The sequence below is a fragment of the Carettochelys insculpta genome, chromosome 3, assembly GCF_033958435.1.
Source record: "Carettochelys insculpta isolate YL-2023 chromosome 3, ASM3395843v1, whole genome shotgun sequence".
In the NCBI taxonomy this organism is placed as follows: domain Eukaryota; kingdom Metazoa; phylum Chordata; order Testudines; family Carettochelyidae; genus Carettochelys; species Carettochelys insculpta.
The window spans coordinates 11,493,645-11,512,476 of record NC_134139.1 but is presented as its reverse complement, the minus strand read 5'-3'; the positions used below and the strand labels follow the sequence as shown (position 1 = coordinate 11,512,476).

Below are 18,832 nucleotides of genomic sequence, written 5' to 3'. Positions count from 1 at the left end.
TCCTATTGTTAAGGTCCAAGTCCCTACAGTCTTTATACAGATTAAATAGCTATTGAAATTGACTCAGGCTTTGTGGGCATGTATTAGCTTTTACATCTGTTTATTCCCTGTGTTGACTCCATAGGCCCATTCTTCACTGATCAGTCTCAGAAGGGTAGCTGTGTTAGTCTGATCAGGTGAGTTAGATGGGGGAGGGGTGGAGCCAAGCTTCTGCCAATCCAAATTGATGGTCTGATGTTGACAAGAGCCGGGGTGCCCCACAAGACACCTTAAATTTATAGTGGCCCCCTCATGCAAATCTACACCAATTAGTTGCCCCATGCATATGCCAAAACCTATGCACTCTTGGCTGTCAGTCCTCCCCAGTGTCTTCTTCTGGGTGCTACCTCAGTGTTGCCACATTCATCTTCAAAGAAGGTCTTTTGAATCTGCTTTCAAAAGAAGGCGCTTGCTTTTGACTCCCAAGGTCATCAGTAGGCCTGATCTTCCCCACTTGACAGGTCTTTGCTGTCATTGGATCTAAGAGGGGATGGGAGCCGAGGAAACTTTCTAAGCCACCCATACAAATGTTGGCATATTGCAGGGTCACGTGGGTACCCATAGCAGTGCGGCTGACTTGGAGGTATAAATTGTCCCCAAATCGGAAATAGTTTTGGGTGCAGACAAAGTCACAGATCTCAGCCATCAGATGTACCATGGGATCATCTGGGGTGGTGTTCCTGATGGCTTGTCGACCATTTTCATGTGGAATATTGGTGTAGAGCGCTTCTACATCCATGGTGGCAAGGATGGTGTTTTCAGGATGTTCTGTAGTTTCCTCAAGGAGTCAGTGGAGTCTCGGAGATAGCTAAGAGTGCACCTATCCCTGCAACAAAACCTGTTGCCAGCTCCGTCCACACATCTATACTAAAGAGGCCATCACTAGACCTAACCACATCATCGGGGCTCATACACCTGCACATCCACTAACATGACATATGCCATCATACCAGTAATGCCCCTGTGCCACGTACATTGGCACAGGGACTGTCCAGTTTGTCCAAAGGATAAACGGACATAAATCAGACACCAGGAATTAGAATACACATTAACCTGTAGGGAAATACTTTAACTTCCTAGAACATACAATAATGGATCTTAAAGTGGCCATCTTGTTACCAAAAGATTTTACCACTAGATTACGAAGGGAGACATCTGGAATTCATTTGCAAGTTTGACACATTGAACCTGGGATTCAACAGGGATCTCAATTATCTTACGTATTACAATTGCCCCACCTTTGACATTTGCAGGAATAGCACCCATCCCACTTAATTTACTCCTTTCACAGGTCCTGTTAATGACAGGTGACTCCCTCCACCTGCTCTTTTTTTGTCCCTTCTTCTTTCCTTCTCCCCTCCCACTATTCATATATACCTGCATTCTCACTTTTTGCTCCAAATGTGATGAAGTGGGTCTCACCCATGAAAGCTAATAAACACAAATGTTAGCATTTAAGGTGCTGCAGGACTGCTTTGCATATGTAGGTGTGTGTGTGTGTGTGTGTGAGAGAGAGACACTAACACAGCTACAGCTACTGCTCTGAAATTTCTGGAGTGTAACTTGTTTATATTAATGTACAGTAAAAGTTTTGTTAGCTAGCACATGGGGGTTTGGGTGTGCCAGTTAATCAACTATTCCCATTACCTAAGAGTTTCACTTACCAAAGGAATACCAGTTTTCAAAGAATTAGAGTGCAATCGAATAAAGAGTGCACAAAACTGTACATACGGGTAATCACCAAGCTAGTAACAGTACTGCACTGCAGTGATTTCTTTCCTGAAGCACTTGGGTGTACATTGGTGAAGTTTTCTGTACAGTAAGTTACCACATGATACTTCAGTCTCTCTCAGTGCCGCAGGGTCATCATTAGCAACATTAAATATCATTGTAGATGTAGAAGGAGTAAGAGATTGGGCAGAATCTGTGATGACTCTCCGACCCATCCCGGAAACTGCTATTTTGAATAAATCCCTGCTATCAGCTTGTCTTCTACTTCCTTTGCATAAAAGTAGAGTGTACAATGTGCAACTGCATAACTTCCTGGGTAGTAAACTCCTCCTAGGTATTAGACTGAAGATTTGAGTTGAAAAATACCAGAAATGCTGGTAAATGGAGACTTCAGACTGATAAAGTGCAGGATAACACAACTTTTACAGTGTAAAAGGAGAACTCACAGGAGGGGCAGCTTTGTCCTGGTCTATGGGACAGTATCATGTTGTGCTGATTTACTCGTTATCTTTGCTGCAGAAGTATGTGTGGTAGCTTCCATGCACCCTTTAATACTGAACCAAGCTGTGGCCTTTAAGAACAACAGTGAGATCTTCTGAACCAGTATGCTGAACTCTGCCCATGCAGCTAACACTGGAGCTCCAAGAACAGCCGCACAAACAGCCTTATCAATACTCCGTAACACTAACACCGCTCATCAGCAGAAATGCAGGTGCACAAAGGCTTTACCAGTAGACTTGTAGGCACCCAGGGGTTAGGCAGCTGCTAAGTAAGGTTTGTGAGGACCTACCCTTTGGATTCATGTGCTAAATTCTATCATGTATCTAGCCCAGTGCTCACAACCTTTGAAATAACTGATATAAAAATCCCTGGAACAAATAAGACATGCTATGGGTATGTTTCTAGCGCAGGTGAAACTCATCTGGCAACACACAATCTGGCATGACTTTAATTAGGAGTATGACCATTTATCATGGGTGTGGCCAAGCTTCCTGTGGTCCCATAAAGTTTGTTTACAGCCACCAGTTCTGGTTCTGTATTATTTAGTTCTAATTTACCCCCAAACGTCTTCTAAGAGCCCAGTAAGCAGTGGAAATGTTGGTAATGGTACTGGACAATATTGACCTCTCATGCTCTGGCAAATTCTGTCATTTGGAACCAGTCAGGTCCCAAGGGTGCCTGATAAGAGAGGTTCAACCTATATGAGCACCTTTACTGGACTTTATTGTAGATACTTTAAACTCTGTGCTTTATTTTGAAGTGAGGATATCTTGAAACTCTTCTATAAATCAATCTCACTGATGAGCACTCATTTATTTTTATCTTTTTATTAGAGAAGTTGAAAGTTTCATCTCAGGATTGACAATAACATTCACCTCTTCATTTTATTTGTGTATAGGAATATGTAGAACTGGTTTGTACAAGCATATACAGCAACTTAATTGGCGGTCAGCATAATGAAATCAGTCATCTGATTTGTTCTAAACTACCCGTTTTCCATGCAGGCCCCTTCGTATTGGCAGCATGGGCAAATTCCAAGCAGAATGCTTACATGCATTGTTCTGCAATGTAACTACAGCAGGCTTTAAGAACATGCAAATTACCACCGTAGCAAAGAGTTTTTATATCTAACAGACATAAAAAGGTTATTCCTGATATGAAATTCTGAAAATCTGCATAAATACTTTTGTGTAAAATTAAATTAATTGTGTACTTTTCTTTTAACTAGAACTTGAAGTATCAAGAATGCCCACATAATTCATGTACATATATATATATATAGGTCTTGTTATGCTAGAAATCTTCAGACTTAATCAAACATCTCTGGTACCATACATTTAATCAGTATTTACTGACTAATAGAATGACTGTGGTCATATGATTGGCATTAAAGTCATAACTGGTGACTGTATCACATGCAAATATACTTCTAGTAATTCAGTTTACTAATTTTGTCACATGGCAACAATTAGGTGATTTTCTACAATATTGTGATTTGAAGTATATAAATACTTTTTACATTTTCACAGTTACAAACTTTTGCCAACAGTCATTTAACCATCTTTAAGGTACAATGAACCCTAATACCTGGGATCTGAAGCAATAAGATCAAAATACAATTTCTATACAAGCAATGGATGATGTAAACTTTTCTTAAAGTGCCTAACACATAATTCCTTTAACCTTAGAGTACTAATTAGTTTTGGCACAAACAATGTATATCTACCATGTTAAACATTTGAACACCTTTCACAGGAGGTCAGCATCTTTCAGGAATGATGGAGTTGATATGGCACTTGCTGATGACATAATTTGAATATGGAAATGTCCTGCAAGTCACTGTTGTCCCAGGGTGTTCATTCTGCTGATAGGTTTATAGATAATCATACTTTCCAAGATGTGCAGTTCATTTTCAATTGAGTACATTTTGCTGCACCGCAAATAAGTGTGTTCAATAAAAAAAAAAAAAAAATCACCCAAAAGAGACTACATCTGTCAGATGAAACTGATTTTTATTATTTCTGGCAGGGCCCGCCCCCTTGTGGCAGTTACTAAGCTGGGAGCTCCAGCACCAAGGATCCAGCTGGGGCTAGGAAAAGCCTGGCAGCACCGGGCTGGGAGCTGGTAAGGGTGCAGAGCCCCACCGGCAGCTTCACACGTGGAGACCATGCCCAGGGAAACCCACCAGCCCCAGGGCTGGGAGCCAGCCAAGGTGCAGAGCTCTGCTGGCAGCTCTGGCCCCAGGGAGATGGTTGGGGCTGGGGGAACTCTGTCAGCCCCAGCTCTGGGGAACTCTGGTAGCCTGGGTCTGGGAGCCACCCAGGATGTGGAAGTCTGGTGGCAGCTCCAGCCCCAGGGAGGGCTGGATGGACAGACAGACGGATTCCTCTCCTTTTATAATGGTATAGATTTAATAGCAGATCCATTTAAAAGGCCTGATGTGGTAGTGCCTCCTAACTTGCAGAACTAGGGCTAATATGGCCGAAGATGAGTATAAAAAATAAATAGTATGTTGTTTTGATTATGGTTGTGTTACCATGTGAGCTTATGTTTAAATAAAAAAGAAACAGGGGGTTGCATTTTGAGGTCCTGATCCTGCATCCCAACACAGGAAAGGACACCACTGAGGTGCATGGAAATTTCCTGAACTGGGTTTAAAGAGTTATGTGCCTCTTTTTAATAGTGTTTTGCTCAGCAAAGGAATTTCAGTACTCAGTGTTAAAAAGAAATATGCAAAACCTTAAGACTTAGTGGTCTGTGTTTATATTTGTTTAAACAGAAAGGAAAGAGCATAAAAGGCGCTTTCCCTCCTCAGCGATGAGGGTTGGAATTTTATGGAGATCGCTTTTCCTGGCTTCAGTTTGCATGCTGGAGCTTCAGACCACTGTTGCCGGCCTGCGATCCATCTCTGTTTCCAGCTTCACCATCTGCTGCATCTCCTTTGCCTGCAACCCAAATAACTGCATTGTTTCCTCATGAAACATCACACGAAAGCTTGTGTTCAAAACCAAACCCTTTTTCCGCACAACAGTATCTATCTGAGTGGAACATGAGTGACGAAAGCTGGAGAGATGTGAGCATTCTCCCTTCCTCCCTCAGAAAAAAAATCTGCCTGTTTTCAAACATCGCTGCTATCTTCCCTCCTTTTGCTTCTCAGTTACAAAACACTAGGAAACCTTTCTGAGCTTATCCTAGGATTTATGAGTCACTTTTCAACGAAGTGCAAAGAAAACGCATCTGAAAGCCTCACATTGCATGGAGAAAATCCAGGCTGTTTCTGACTGAACTGCCTATGGAGATGGAGCAGCGTCACTCGAGACTCACAGTATGCAAGCCCTGGTTGAGCTGGGACGGGGGTTGCTTACTGAGGTTGTGGAGCTGTTTGGGAAACTAAATCTGTACTCATTTCCAGCCGGGAAAAGCAGTGATGGGTGTGGACCAGGGTTCCCTCTAATTTTTTCCATCCACGGGTGAAATAAATTATGCGCACTACGGCATGTGCCGATGGGCACCACCAATAGAAACACATCCTACTGGCTCTGGGTGCTCTGCTAATTAGCTGGGAGGCACCTGAAACTCTCCTGGGCCCTCAGCTTACAGGAAACACTGGTGTGGACCATTACAGGACTTAACTGATGACGGAGATTGTTGACACCTTCTTTAAGATGGCCAAAAGGATTTTACCGAGCTTAGTGATTCTGGCTGTACACCTTGGTGTCCGTGCTTTTGTTGCCGCATGACTAGCTACTGTAACGTGGTCTACCTGGGGTTACAGCTGGAATCTAAAGCTGGCACACACTGCAGCAGCCCGCTTGTTAGTATATTTCAATACACGTGGTATGTTGGCTGCCTCTTGGTTTGCAGGTAAAGTTAAAAGTGTTGTTTATACCCTTGGAAGTACTAAATGCCTCCCTTTGGCATTGGCAAAGGTGGAGTTCCAAGGTGCCTGAGTTGGAAACCCCTACGTTCCTCAAGTCAGAGGAGGCACATACGCCTTTGGATTTTCCACAAGGGCCCTTCGATTTGGAAACTCACTTATCATATTGATCCAAAATCACCTGACTATATGGTCCCGTCAATCTTTACACCTAGCCTTCGGAGGAGAGGGCATGTCTTCAAACTGGCACATGAGAAACACTAGAAGTGCCATACTGGGTCAGACCAAAGGTTCGTCTAGCCTGGTATCCTGTCTTCTGACAGAAGCCAGTGCCAGATGCCCCAGAGGGAGCAAACGGAACAGGTAATAACCACCGCGATCCCTCTCCTGTCATCCAGGAGGTAAAGATACTTTCAGTCTTTTACCTGGTGTGTCTGACCCGCTTCTGCTGGACAGGGAGAAGTGGTCACTGGACTTGCCATACTGTGTGAATTGTGTATTCTGATCAGTTGGAAAGGGGGCAGGCACTTGGGGCAGGCTCTTCTTATCTGAATACATGAAGAAGCTCCTACTCAGGGAGTTGCATATTGTGTAGATGCAAACAGGCATTTTCCGTACGTACAACTGGCCAAATGAAGGCCCAGAACAGTCATTTAGATGCCTCCTTATCCATTCTGCAAAATTAAATGTGGGTTTGTGTAAGTGCCCCTGTCTGAACCAAAAGGTCTGTGCATTTCACCATCAAATATGTATGCTCAGTCACTATGATAATACCAAAGGCAACTGTCTTAAATACTATCAATCCATTTAAATCCTAGTTCACATTTTTATGACTTGAACGTTTGAAATCAATGAAGAAATAATTTTAAAATGGAAACATGGAAACATAACATCAATACATGAATCAATGTGTACAGCCTTTTCTGAAATACCAGCACTGACTCGTTGCATTCACTCTACGTGTGAATGTGAATCACATTCCAACTAAAATGTGAACTCTTTGACACAACTTGTGTTTATTAGGCAGTAAGTGACATGTCTAGCTGAAGTGCTAATGTAGTCCCTGAGACCTGAGCATCTCACAGACTTTATCCCCACATCATCCTGTTAAGATAGGGATAAAAAAAGCCCCCCTCCCTTTTTTTTTTTTTTTTTTTTTTTTTTTTTTTTTTTTTAAACACAGATGGGGAACTGAGGCACTGGAAGACTAAGGGATTTGCATGAACATCCAGTAAACCCTTGATTTAACAGACTAATGGGGGGAAGGAGTGTGAGTTAATGCCAAAAGTCTGCTAAATCCGAATCTGCAGGATGGGTGGTACCTTACAAGGTGGAAGGAGCGCATGGCGGCTCCAGCCCTGGTGGCTTCTTCAGCAGCGGCTACACAGGCTCTGGTGAGTCGCCAGCATTTATTTGGGAGCAGGGGAGGCTGGCAGACAGCATCCATTATTTCCAAAGTCCATTGAATTGGGGTCCATTAAATTGAGGGTTTACTGTGTAGTTCACAGAAAGCTGTGATCTGTATCTACCTCACACTAGCCTGCCACAGATTAATTATCCTGGTGGCAGGGGTGGGGAGGGGGGCAGGCTTGCATAGTTCATTTAAAAAAGGGCTAGATGAAAGCACAATAGTGCATTGTTATTAGCTGTCAGCAGGGTCCACCCAGACAGTTTGAGAGCAAAAGGTTAGTGATACCACCCAGCTTGCCATAAACCAAATGGTCAACATAGACAAGCTAGAGGTGACTCATCCTGCTCCTGGTCACTCAGGAAGTCTCAATCATAAGAGAGACATGACCAGCGTTCCCTCTAATTTCTTCCATCTGTGGTCACAATAAATTTTGTTATGGGCACCAAGACATGTACAGATGTGCACCACCAATAGAAACACACGCTGCTGGCTGTGGGTGCTCTGATAATCAGCTGGGCAGCACCTGCACCTCCCCTGGGCGGCCGTGTTGGCTGTTCCCGGCCAGTGGGAGCTGCAGAGGGGTACTGTGTCTGCAGGTTCCAGCCAACACTGGACATGACCCAGAATTTCTCACGTTCTAAGGTATCACCCTGCTCTACCTCACAAGCAAAGCCCTGTAACTACTGGCAGAAGAGTTTAGCCAGAAGGGTGTGACTGTAAAGTGAATTTAGTTCAGAACAGCACTATGCTGTCTGGCCAGGCTGCCTGTTATTATCAACCGAAGGTCAGCCACTGCATTGTAAAGCGATCACCTGAATAGGATAATTCTAGATGAGCCTTGCAGAAGCCAGTACTTGGCATCAAGGCACATTCAGGTAGTTAATGGGACCTCTGCATCCAGTCTTGCAAGGTGTTCTGTGCTCTCTTCTTCAATGGGATTTGAGGGTGCTCAGCTTCTCATACAACTGGATAGAGTGCTGGCTGCCAGTCAAATTAATGCTTTGTATAACTCCTCTAATTCAGTATAGTTACAGTAGATGCCTTTAGACTGCATGTGAGAATGGGGATCCCAGTAAATCAGGGGTTGGCAATCTTTGGTCCATGGCCTATCAGGATAAGCGCCACTTGCAGGCTTTGAGACTTGATGTTGACTCCCTGCAGGCACAGCCCCACTCCCTACCCACATCCCCAGCTCCCAATGGCCATGGGTCGCCCTGACAGGCCAATGGGAGCTGCAGAAGCTTTGCTTCCTGCAGTTCCCATTGGCTGGGAACAGCCAACTGTGGCCATTGGGAGCTGTCGGGGGTGATGTTTGTAGACAGTCAACATGAACAAAACATCCTGCAGCCCACAACTGGCTTAGCTTGACAGGCCACGGACCCAAGGTCGTTGATCTCTGTAGTGAATGATGGACTGATGATTCAAGGAACTCATTAAGTTCAGGAAAAATCTGCACAGCTGGATGTTAGGTTTAAACAGAGATATTTTATTGCTATTTGGAGAAGTTGTTAACATGGATTTCTTATGAGTGATGGTTACTAGGAAGCTATAACAGGAAAATTGCAATAGTGTGATTGAGATTTCAATAGCTAGAAGCCTCTTTTCTTTAGCCTCTAAAAAGCTATTTCTACTAGCTAATACACTTCTAGCTATCTTTAGTGTGGCATTACTTTTATTATGCTTATGCTAATACATGTGAAAAATCAGTCTTTGTCTATCAGCATTAGCAAGTTAGTCATTTATATGTCAACACTAAAATAGTTTCCTTAATCATTAGATGCTTCTTACAGACACACAAGTATTTCAAGCACGTCTTTAACTAACTCCTGATAATATAACAATACAAATCAGCATCTAAAAGTTTCCTGTCCACATTGCTGTAAGAATGTATGTCTGGGTCTGAGATGTGAAAACATAAAATACTGTGATTATGTCAGACTCAAATATTTACTGTGCATTAAGTATTATTAACAGTGCATTCATTATGGTAATGCTACTTCCCAGTGGCTGCATTTACAAAATGTGCTCCCATGACAATGATTTAATTTAGACAGAAAGCATACTGAAATAGTAGCTTGCTTATTATAGATCAGTCCTACCTTGTGTTTGAGACACTGCGTGACAGGATTTCAAAAGCTGTTTGTACAAAAATAATAACATCAAAATTGAGCAATACAACAAAGCAAATAAAATGAATGAAAACTGAAGTGAGACTGAGGAATGAATGCAAGAAAAGAATACATAAAACAAAAAGTCTAACAAATGTGCATGCGTAATATTTTATGTTGAAGTGTGTTGCCACCCATGGGTGTATCTGTCTGCACTGTGTACATCTGTGATGAAAAGCATCTCCCCCAGCAGGACATGGAAGGCATATTTAAGAATCTGAAAAGCTTTGATACAGTTAACTGGAACACACATGACCACCAGGCAGCTCTTAATGCTCTGGGGTAGATTCGTCCCTCGCTCAGACTTGAGTATCATCTCACATGCAAATCCATTGACGTCATGAACTTATACCAGCAAGAAACAAGCACAACGTCAGAATCAGGCTCAGAACATTTCATAAGAAACAGTGTATGATCAACTCTATGAAGAACAATTAGCATTGGGGCAACTTTCTCAAGATGAGAAATCAAACACTCAAAAATAAGGAATGACAGTGTTTAACCGAAAAGCTCAGCTCTTGTCTCTATAGTGGGCTAGAGCCAAAGTCCACGGAAGTCACTGGAAAGACACTCATTGACTTCAGTAGGCTTTGAATCAGGGCTTTAATCTCTTTATAGCTTCACACCTTAGTTGGTCAACTAACACAATTTACACTGCGAGAGAACTGTCTGAACCAGCCTGACTGCAGTGATCCTGCACGGTGAGGCACAATTATATTTTCTTCTCATCTATTCACACTGTGCACGTTGATTAGCTGTGTGTACATCAGTGGTGGGCAACCTGTGGCCCCCCTGGCTGCCCTTTCACCATGCATCAGAGCCTTGCGCTTCCTTGCTCCTCCCCATCCCTACCCACTTTCTGAGCTGTGAACTGCCTGACTCATGTTCCAGCACAGTTCTTCCTTCTCCCCTCCCAGGGCTGGAATGCCACGAACAGCTGATTCACAGTGTTCCATCTCCCGAAAGAGTGGAGGAGGAGCGAGGATGAGTGTGAAACAGGACATATGCAGCTCTAAAAGTGCTGGAAGGGAGTGGGGGAGGAGATAAGTGCAGGGCTCTGGTACCGCAGAATGTGAGGCACATAGTGGAGGAGACAGACTGGGGGTTTGGGGTCCACAGGTGCAACCCCAGTGGGCTGCACAGGAGGGCCACTCATGCAGTCCACCTGCTATGTGGGGTTTTCCATCCCTGGTGTAGATGGTGGACATGGCTTGATTCAGACCACTTCAGGCTAGACAGAAGAGTAGGTAACTGGAGTAGAAATTATCCCTCCCTTGAGTAGACCTAACAAGGTGCATGTGTTTTATCAGAAGAGTTCAAGTTCTGGAAAATTAGTGAAAAATTCAGGAAATAAATTCATAACTCTTGTAGGTAACAGCCATTAAATCCAACCTTCCATCCTCTCTCACCTCACAGCATTTGTGTTTGCAGAGTCCACTTAAGGGTTCCTACTTCTTTGAGGCACACCTGACAACTGACCTCATATGAGGATTATTGCTCTACTGGCTCCTCTTTTGGGAGAAGGAACCACTAAGAAAAGAAGATTTCTCCCACGCGGGATAAAATTTGACTGCCAGTTTTCAGGGAAATTATTTTCTTCTCTCCAGCAAAAACCCAGAACTGTCACCAATTTGTAGAATAGAACCCAAAACAAAATCTGGTGAGCTTTTTACATATTTTGAGCCTTTTTTATTCCACTCCTATCTTCCATCCAGGACTGGAACCAGATGTACCAAGATATTGTGAAAAAGGGTTTTCTTGCGGTCCTTCCAGACAGGGCTGAAAAGGAATGCACAGAAATTCTGGGAGATTTCCTGCCTAACCTTCCAGTCTCATGAAGTTTGTACAGATTGGAGGATAAGTTTTGGAGAAGCAGCCAAGTTTTAGATGCTTCTACGATCCACATCTGTACTCCATACTGTCTGGAGTCCTTTCCTGCCTACATTTTCCACTCCCAAACAGGAGAGAGGGTAAAAGTAAAAGCTGTTTGGAGCCAATTTTAATGATGACTGACACTCAGAAGAGCCTAGGGTAGGTCTTAACAGCAGCTGGGGGGTGCTAATTCCCAGTGTGGGTGCACAAGCGCATGCTAGTTCTGCTTGAGCTAACACCTAAAAATAACAGTGTGGCTGTGGAAGTACACACAGGTGCAGGTAACGCTAGCTGTCAGGTAGAATCCTCCCAAGCTTCCGGGGTACACACTCAGGTGGCTAGCCCAAGCTGTTGCAACCATATTGCTATTTTCAGGTGCTAGTTTGAGCTGCTTTAGTGGACATACAACTGCCCAGTCTGGGAATCACATTTCCCAGGTACTGTGTAGCACAGTGGTTCTCAACCTATTTACCATTGGTGGGCCACATACAACACTACGTGTATGGGCCTGATGATGTCACATGTGCTGCAGCTGTGTGCTGATTGGGCCACAGGCTGAGAACCACGTAGCTGTACCCTACGAACGGAAATACGTTCTTTTTTTCTCTTTTAACTTAGCAATTCACTTTTCTTGGAAGCCTTTTAAATAAAATACCTGCTCATTCTGCTTCTCCAAGACTTCTAGATGCTCAAGCTGAACTTTTCTCAACTGGTCCATTTCCTTTGACTGCTTCATTGCCAGCTATAAACAAGAGAAGATAATACAGGTGATGTGTAGCACAAATTACTATTTTTTAAATGAACAGCTTCCAAAATATGTATTGACTGGTGTTTAGAGCACTGTACAAAAGAAGAGGAGGCATGGTCCCCACTCTGGTTAATTTACCATTTAACAGATTGAAAATATATGTAACTGCAAACTATTTCAGTTCATACATCATAATAAGGAGTCATATATACATTGCATGTGTTATTGAATCTCTGCTCAGGATTTTGATCTGTAATTGAAAAGAGGGACAAAAATCCATTTGATGAGTCAACTCTCAACACAGGTACATGGGAAAGGGAATTCAGATAAAGTGCCCGCAGGTTTCAGTCAGAATTAGAAGCTCAGGAGTGGGCTGTGTGTCAACTTGCTGGTGAAGACAGACCTCAAAATTCAGTTTAAAAATGACCTTGAGTCTCTAGTTTCTTAAGCTAGTAAAAATTATCAATGTCATCGAAATATTTTAACTACAGGTAATAGAGAGGTAGCCATGTTTGTGTGTAATGCCATACAGAAGCTGGATATAAAATTAGCCAAAAGATGAAGTTCCAGCCAAAAAAAAAAAATCACACCCACCCACACACACTGGTTTCTTATCAAAATTATACTCACCCTTTTTCTCTCTTCGAGAAACTTTTTAGTGTTGCTGCTATTTAGTTCTCTTACTCGCCTAAAAACAAAAAGGATATGGACTTGAAGATTTATTAAAAACCCTAAGAGCCAGAACCACAAGTCTGAGTCAATGATAAGAAAATAATTTAGGAGCTTACTTTGCCACCCTTTGGCTACATCTACACGCGAAGCCAACATCGAAATAGCTTATTTCGATGAATAACGTCTACACGTCCTCCAGGGCTGGCAACGTCGATGTTCAACTTCAACGTTGTGCGGCACCACATCGAAATAGGCGCTGCGAGGGTACGTCTACACGCCAAAGTAGCACACATCGAAATAAGGGTGCCAGGCACAGCTGCAGACAGGGTCACAGGGCGGACTCAACAGCAAGCCACTCCCTTAAAGGGCCCCTCCCAGACACACTTGCACTAAACAGCACAAGATACACAGAGCCGACAACTGGTTGCAGACCCTGTGCCTGCAGCATGGATCCCCAGCTGCCGCAGCAGCAGCCAGAAGCCCTGGGCTAAGGGCTGCTGCCCACGGTGACCATAGAGCCCCGCAGGGGCTGGAGAGAGAGCCTCTCTCAACCCCCCAGCTGATGGCCGCCATGGAGGACCCGGCAATTTCGACGTTGCGGGACGCGGATTGTCTACACGGTCCCTACTTCGACGTTCAACGAACGTTCCCCTCATGAGGTTAGCAACTTCGACGTCTCGCCGCCTATTCCGTTCCCCTCATGAGGTTAGCAACTTCGACGTCTCGCCACCTAACGTCGAAGTTAACTTCGAAATAGCGCCCGACGCGTGTAGCTGCGTGTGCTACATTAGACAGAGTAGTTCCACTGACATCCATAGGACTAACTGCAGAGCAAGGCATTATTACAGCTCTAAGTTTTTACATGATGGTTAATGTTTCTGGCTATTTTGCATACTGTTACTAAGAGGGTTAACTGACCAAAGTTGTTGCAAACTACATTTGGTTTGATCCCCCCATCATTGAGTGATCCATTTAATTCAGGAGTTTGTTTTATCAATCCATATATCTCCTATTGCACTCTGCTGCTTAAAAGTGCTTGATTCACAGTAGTTTGTTGTTTACCTTGTCCTAACAGAGTTTAACAATTATTAGAAATCATAGAGAATAGTGACTGAGAGGTCACCGTGTTAGTCTGTATCTTCACAAAACAAAAGAGCAGTCCTGTAGCACTTTAAAGACTAACAAAATAATTTAGTAGGTGATGAGTTTTCATGGGGCACGAAAGCTCATCACCTAACAAATTATTTTGTTAGTCTTTAAAGTGCTACAGGACTGCTTCTTTATTTTGTAGAAATTATTGTGTTTATCATAAATAATAAGATATTTTGCTTTGCAGTGTGATTCATGTTCTCTAAAGCCACATGGGTCCGTTGCCATCATGTAGTTTGACCTCCTGTGTGACAAAGGCCATAGAACCTTCCAACTAGTCTCTAGAGCATTTCTTTTAGAAAACCACCCAATCTTGAATTAAAAATCATCAATGGTGGAGAATGCCTCACAGTCACCAAAGACAGAGGTCAAACCTCTCTACTCTTGCTTGAGATTCCCATGTCTATGAATCCCAGGATCACATTAGCTCTTTTGGCCACAGCGTAGCATTGGGAGCTCATGTTCACCTGAATAGCCCTCATGACCCCGAAATATTTTCAGAGTCACTGCTTCCCAACATAGAGTCCCCCATCCCGTACACATGGCTTTCGTTCTTTGTTCCCAGACACGCACATTTGGGCTGTAGCCTGTGGTGTTTACTTGCTGTATTACATCCTCTCTTATGGGTAGTGCTTTTTTGGTTGAAAAAAAGAGGAGCCAGTACTCAGTTGGCTCACTGGCTGCCCCCCGGAGGGCTCCTGTAACTGCGGCTGCCAGTGGGTCTCCGTGTCCCAGCTGGCTCCCAGCCATGGGGCTGGCAGGGTCCCCCCTCATACCTGGCTGGGGATCTTGCAGCTGGGGCTGACAAGGTGCTGGTACTCAGTACCGGCAAACACCAGCACCAAAATAGCACTGCTTATGGGTTTGTTGTTTGTTTTATTAGACGCACATCCTGTGCGATGACGAGATAAAGCAAGTTGGGCTACTAATCTTTGTGACTTCTAACATAAGTAACGATCAGATGAAGCAAGTTAAACGTGCTCGTTAACATCTGAGGCCTTTGGCCAGGTACGTGGCCGACCGAACGCCCTCTATAAACTTAAATTTATAAACTTAACAGGTAGCCCCACAAAGAACATAGAAATAACCACCTCCAAATCGGTTCAGGCCAGAACGAAGAGATGTGAGAATGAGCTAATCGTTAACAATGAGTCTAAATATGCCAGCCTATTGAGTAAGCGTACCCTGGTATTATGGGGATGAGAAAATTAAACCTGGACATGGAGGGTGGGCACACAGTGCTCAGGCTGTACACAAGAAACAACATCATCATGTTGTGTTAGCTATAGCTGGGTTTTAAGTTACCCTTTTCTTGGGTCTTTCTATTGCTCTCTATCTTCTCATAAGTCCTTCATCTTCGAGAACTGAGGGACCCAGACCCTTTTGGCATGCCAGGCATTAGGATGATCCTTTGTCTCTTATCACCAGGGTTATCAAGGAAGGGCCTGAGTATATTCATCTAGGAACTTCTATAGTCAATAACCCTCTAATAGACGGGGCACTTGCGTACTTGTTGGGGAGGGCCCTTTATGGGCCAGCACCCTTCCTGTTGGGGGGTTTGGGTTAGTCCAGTGCTCAGATGGACGGGGACCCTCATCCTTGTTTCCTGCACCAGGTTCCAGGGGAGAACCTGCAGGGAAACCGTATTTTCCATGGGCTTGGGGAGCTACCACATGTGCCTTTAAAACAATATTATTTCCTTTTTCATTCTGATTATTTTTCCATTTGATTACTATTCTGTTTATTGTAATAAAAGTCTTGGAAGCTGTATTTTGACTTTCAGTGTAAGTGTCCTTGTTGTACATCTTAGCCACACCTAACCTTCCCCCACCTTTCGGAAGGGGCATGGTAATGAGCAGAGCAGAAGATGTAAATGAGGCATGGATTAAAATAACTCATGCCTCATTTGCATATTCCCACAAGGTTTCGCTTCTGGAAGATCCCCTTCCAGATGCAAGATCTCACAGGAATATGAAAAGGAGGCATGAGATATTTTAATCTGCACCTCATTTGCACCTGCTGCTCTGTTCATTACTATGCCGCTTCTGGAAGATGGGGGTAAGTGTAGACGCAGCCCTTCAGGATTCTTGCAAAACTGTGTGGCCTAATTCTGGGACAAGAATCCTATCTTCTGACTGTATTAATTGCTGAACCTATAACCCATCTGATGTAAACAATAGGAATCCCCTTAAATCAGGCAATAGCATTTAGCCATATTAAAACACACATTGTTTGCTTGTGCTCACTCTCAGCCAGCAAAGCATCTTGTCCTTCTTTAGTACTCCCCCCATTTTTAGGTCATTTGCAAACTTTTTTTTCTTTTAGGTCACTGATGAAGAGGTTAAATAGTGGAGGGCTGAGAACCAGTCTCCCTGGGATTCCACTGGAAACAGACCCAGGCAATGACGACTCCCTGTTTACAGTTGCATTTTGAGACCTATCATTTAGTCATTTTTTTAATCCACTTAATATGTGCCACTTGCTTTTTACAGTCTACTTTTAAATCAAACTATCAAGTAGTACCAAGTCACATGCTTTATAGTTGTGATGTACATAAAAAGAAAGGACGTAATTAATGTTTACATATAATACACACTTGTAAAATGCCTTGCGCAGCAAAAATCTAATGAGATGACAGAAAATGGTTGAAAGAGCTGAATTAGACTGATTACAGATGTCTGAAAATATCTTAAGCCTACTTTTATGCATAAGCACAGTTTATGTAATTTAATGTCACGAGACGAAGACTTTTGTAAACTAAGGGCTTTGGCAATTACTGGCAATGTACCTGTGATCTGTAAAACCCCACTGTTCATATAGAAGGAATTAGCTTAAGTTCCAGTATCAATATAGCCCAATGGAGGGGACGCAATAGAAAGAGAAAATGCTCAGCTTATACAGCAAGTCCAAAGCCAGGTAGAAGAATCCTTGAAGGCTCACAGAATACCATTCTGTAAACGCTGCTTCTCTCTGTGTATTCAACACGCTTGCATTGAAACAGAATTTAAAGAGCTACAATGTCCAACCCAAAACCTCTGCAAAACATGCCTCTGATCTCCCAAGTCTGGAGCTCAGACTTCACTTAGGATGGTTCTTCCCAGATGTGCAGGAAGACATGGTGACTGGCTTTCTAGCTTCCAATGTGGTCCGGTCTAGCGGGACTCGGAGCCCGCAAAACAGGGAATACTAGTCAGGTTTGAAAGACCAGTCGGCACCAGGTGAATGAGGAAATTGTGGTCCATGGTAGGAGAATCAAAACATGAATGATACTAAGTTGTCATCACAAAATGACCCCAGCTTCTCTATACCTCATACCTTTTTCGGCACCTCTCTGGCAAAACTGCTTCTCCCCCTTGCTAATCCCACCCCAATGTCCCTTCTTCCCCAGAACCTCCTTCCTGTCTTCTGCTCCCTCTGGAATGCCCACTCCATCTCTCAACCCTGCCAGACATTGGCAGGGGTGAAGGCCCTGAGATACCTTTTCAACGGTGCCATTTTCAGTTCCCCGGTGGCACGATCTCTCCTGCTTCTCTGGCCACAGGGCTCACCCAAAACTAGACTGAAGTCTCAACGTTGCCTTCTCAGTGCATCTCTAATAACACTAATAAGTAACTGTGGCAAGTGATACTGCACAACATTTAAAGGATTAGTTAAAAATAAAGCGGGGGGGGAATCAATGAATAAACACTAAGGTCCTAATTTGGGAAACACTGTCACACACATGCAACTTTATCTGTGTGATTAGTTCCACTGTAGTCCCTGGCACTACTCATGGGTGTGAAGTTCACTCCCTTGTTATTGTTTCTAAGATTGGGGCTTAAACTATGATTCACACACAAATAAATAAATAAATTTGCCCAGAAAGAGCCATCTAAAATATATACAGCATTATAATCAGAAACACAAGCCATTTCTCGCAGATCAAAGACTTCTTTAGTCAATATGTGTGCAAATCAATCAATTATACTTCCTCTCACAGATGGATCTGACACTTACCTCTCCCTTTCAGCCTTATTTTTAATAGACTTATCCTGGCTGATGGCTTTGCTGTTTTCCATAGAAATTTTCGCCTGGTTAGCACGCATTTCCTTGCTTTCCCTAGGGCAATATGAACAACAGCATTATAAACTGAAATGTGAATGTTAATGGTGGTTAAAGTATTGATACTTTTCTATATAATGGCTAAAGCCGTCCTTGAAGTGTTAAAGAAGTAGAAAGAATAGACTATATAAAGAATGTCTTCTTCTTAACTGGGCTGTAATTTGTTTGAACAAGTACTTAACAAATCTCAGGAGGGTCCGAGGACAACAATTGGAAGGAATGGTTTTAAGCATTTTACACTTTGAATTAAACAGACTATAAAATACACTACTGTCTCTATAGTTTATAACATTTAACTAAGTAAGAGCTATTATCAGCAATTTAAGGAATGTGACGTGCCTTTTAAAACTGCATAATAAATTTGCAAAAATGTACAAGTCGAGTACAAATAATACTAGCACTTGCTAATATTACTAGTTCTGGCATATCTGTTTTATTTTTATGATTTTGTGTTGTAACATCAACTAGAGTTTGGCAGAGGTTGGTAAGTTATAGGAAAAACACAACTGCAAAAAAGACAGCCCAGCTGACAAAAACAAGTTAGGAAAAAAGTCAAAGGGGCA

At 43.1% G+C, this 18,832-nt stretch overlaps 1 protein-coding gene across 4 annotated transcripts in view; it reads right to left on the bottom strand.

The window, feature by feature from the left end:
• Positions 1-3,128: 3,128 nt before the first annotated feature.
• The window catches only part of PLCB4 (phospholipase C beta 4), a 143,608-nt gene continuing 127,904 nt past the window's right edge, over positions 3,129-18,832 (bottom strand). For 2 of the 4 annotated variants that reach the window (XM_074988461.1, XM_074988462.1), the window contains 5 exons: positions 18,165-18,266; positions 12,978-13,035; positions 12,255-12,341; positions 9,659-9,695; positions 3,129-5,216 (listed from right to left, as the gene is read on the bottom strand). In XM_074988461.1, coding sequence (XP_074844562.1) covers positions 5,128-5,216; positions 9,659-9,695; positions 12,255-12,341; positions 12,978-13,035; positions 18,165-18,266 — 373 coding nt within the window. In that variant the 3' untranslated portion in view covers positions 3,129-5,127. The remainder of the gene's footprint in view (positions 5,217-9,658; positions 9,696-12,254; positions 12,342-12,977; positions 13,036-18,164; positions 18,267-18,832) is intronic. The other 2 variants (XM_074988463.1, XM_074988465.1) reach the window with 1 other exon arrangement.